This window comes from Chaetura pelagica, unplaced genomic scaffold, assembly GCF_000747805.2.
Source record: "Chaetura pelagica isolate M959 unplaced genomic scaffold, ChaPel_1.0 scaffold1043, whole genome shotgun sequence".
In the NCBI taxonomy this organism is placed as follows: domain Eukaryota; kingdom Metazoa; phylum Chordata; class Aves; order Apodiformes; family Apodidae; genus Chaetura; species Chaetura pelagica.
This window is the reverse complement of record NW_009952599.1, coordinates 50-2,345: the sequence shown is the minus strand read 5'-3', so window position 1 is coordinate 2,345 and position 2,296 is coordinate 50. Positions and strand designations below refer to the sequence as shown.

Genomic DNA, 2,296 nt, shown 5'->3' with positions numbered 1-2,296 from the left:
ACACCCCCTGGGGTCCCCCCTGTCCCCCCCGGGGTGCCCCCCACATCCCCCAGGGACCCCTGTACCCCCCAGGGTGCCCTCTGCCCCCCCTGGGATACCTCCCTGCACCCCCTGGGGTCCCCCCACATCCCTCAGGCTCCCGGTGGGCATCTTGGTCTCTCTGTCTGGGTTTTTTGGGGGGAGTTTGGGGTTGCCCAGGTGTCCTCCTGGGTGGTGACACCGGGGCCTGTTTCTCTCCCACCCCAGAGGAGGGTTCCCGGGCCCGGGCTCGGGAGGACTATGACAGTGTGGAGCAGGATGGGGACGAGCCGGGGCCGCAGAGGTGTGAGTATCCCAGGGTCATTCCCGGGGCCTTCCCAGCTCCTCAGGAGCTCAGACCTTTCCAGGATTTGTCTTGGGTGAAGCCAAGAACCAGGGGATGGGTTGGAGGGACCTTCAGGATCATCCAGTCCCACCCCCTGCATGGGCAGGGACACCTCCCACCAGCCCAGGTTGCTCCAAACCCCATATTAGATCCTTGGGCACTTCCAGGGATGGAGCAGCCACATTAAAGATCATTGAATGGATCATCTGGGTGGTCTTTAAGGTCCCTTTTAACCCAAACCATTCCAAGATCTAAAGCTCATCTGGATCCAACCCCCTGCATGGGCAGGGACACCTCCCAGCAGCCCAGGCTGCTCCAAGCCCCATCCAACCTGCCCTTCAACACCCCCAGAGATGGAGAAGCCAAAAATCCCACAGCTTCCCTGTCCCAGGGTCTCCCCACCCTCACCCTCCACAATTCCCTCCTCATCTCCAACCTCCATCTCCCTCTTCCAGCTTAAACCTGTTCCCCCTTGATCCTCTCACTCCACCCCCTGCTCAACATTCCCTTTCTCAAGACCCTTCATCTCCAGGGCTCCATCCCCACTTCCCTCAGCCCCCATTCCCACCATAATCCCTCTCCCTGTGGCCCCCCCAGCTGTGGAGGGCTGGATCCTGTTTGTCACGGGGGTCCACGAGGAGGCCACAGAAGAAGACATCCACGACAAGTTCGCCGAGTACGGGGAGATCAAGAACATCCACCTCAACCTGGACAGAAGGACGGGATACCTGAAGGTGAGGTGGGATCCCAACCACCTGGAGAGGGCTGGGAAACCTGGATGCGGGGTGGAGGGGATCCCCCCTTTCTTCCAGCCCATCCTTTCCCAGCTCTGGGATCTCCCAGGGCTCGGGGTGGGGTTGGTTGTTCCCAGTTCCCCGGGAGCTCAGGCTCTGTCCCATTCCCTAGGGATACACGCTGGTGGAATATGAGACCTACAAAGAGGCCCAGGCAGCCATGGAGGGGCTGAACGGGCAGGAGCTGATGGGACAACCCATCAGTGTGGACTGGTGCTTTGTCAGAGGACCTCCCAAGGGGAAGAGGAGGTGAGGACTCACCCAGAGCCCTGGGCACTCCAGGGGCAGGCTGGGAACGTGGGGAAGGGGTTGGGATGGGTGAGGGGAGGGTTTGGGTTGGGAGGGACTTTGGAAGAACATCAGGTCCAACCTCCCTGCCACGCGCTGGAGAGTCTTCCAGGAGAGCAGGTTTCCCCATCCAGCCTGGAACTCCAGGTAGATGAGGTCACTGGTGATGTCACTGATGACATCACTAGAGGAGAGGGAGGGAAATCACCTGGTGGGGGGGTCAAAATACCTTAAGAACTGACCCCAAATCTCATCCTGTCCTGCAGGGGCGGGCGGCGGCGGAGCAGGAGTCCCGACAGGAGACGCCGATGATGGAGCCTCATCCCTACCCATGTGTTCCCAGTCTGAACTGGGAGAGGGAAACTGGGAAAGGGGGGGAGGTTGTACCTTGGGAACAGGGCATTGTTGGGGGGTGGGGGGTAAAACAGCTCCTCGCTCGGGCCAGTTTCCTTCTTCCAAGGTTGTGTTTTTTTAATGGTTTTCCACTAAGAGAAGCAGGGGGAGAAGCAGCACCAGGGGGGTTGGTCACGGTTCTGACCCAAAACACCACGTTTTTAACCATTTTGGGATGTGGGGGAGTGACCCAGAGGCTTGTTTGGTTTGTTGGGGTTTTTTTGAGAACAAGTGATTTTCTGTAAGCCCAGGCTTGGGGGGGTCTGGAGGGTTTGTTGGGTTGTTATTTTGGAGATGGATTCAGCCTTTTCAAGAAACCAGATTTTCTGTCAAATCCTCCTCTTGGTTTTGGTTCTTCATTAAACACCCCAGACCCCCCCCCTGCCCAGCCCAGGCACTGGGCTGGGGGAACTTCTTAGTTAGAAAAACCCCGTTTTCCTTTCAAATTGTCATGGAA

At 58.4% G+C, this 2,296-nt stretch overlaps 1 protein-coding gene across 1 annotated transcript in view; it reads left to right on the top strand.

Moving 5' to 3' along the window:
- The window catches only part of RBM8A (RNA binding motif protein 8A), a 6,740-nt gene extending 4,982 nt beyond the window's left edge, over nucleotides 1–1,758 (top strand). Inside the window, exons 3-6 of the mRNA XM_009993730.1 lie at nucleotides 249–324; nucleotides 962–1,098; nucleotides 1,271–1,407; nucleotides 1,713–1,758. Of these exons, the coding sequence (XP_009992032.1) occupies nucleotides 249–324; nucleotides 962–1,098; nucleotides 1,271–1,407; nucleotides 1,713–1,758 (396 nt within the window). The remainder of the gene's footprint in view (nucleotides 1–248; nucleotides 325–961; nucleotides 1,099–1,270; nucleotides 1,408–1,712) is intronic.
- Nucleotides 1,759–2,296: the final 538 nt, after the last annotated feature.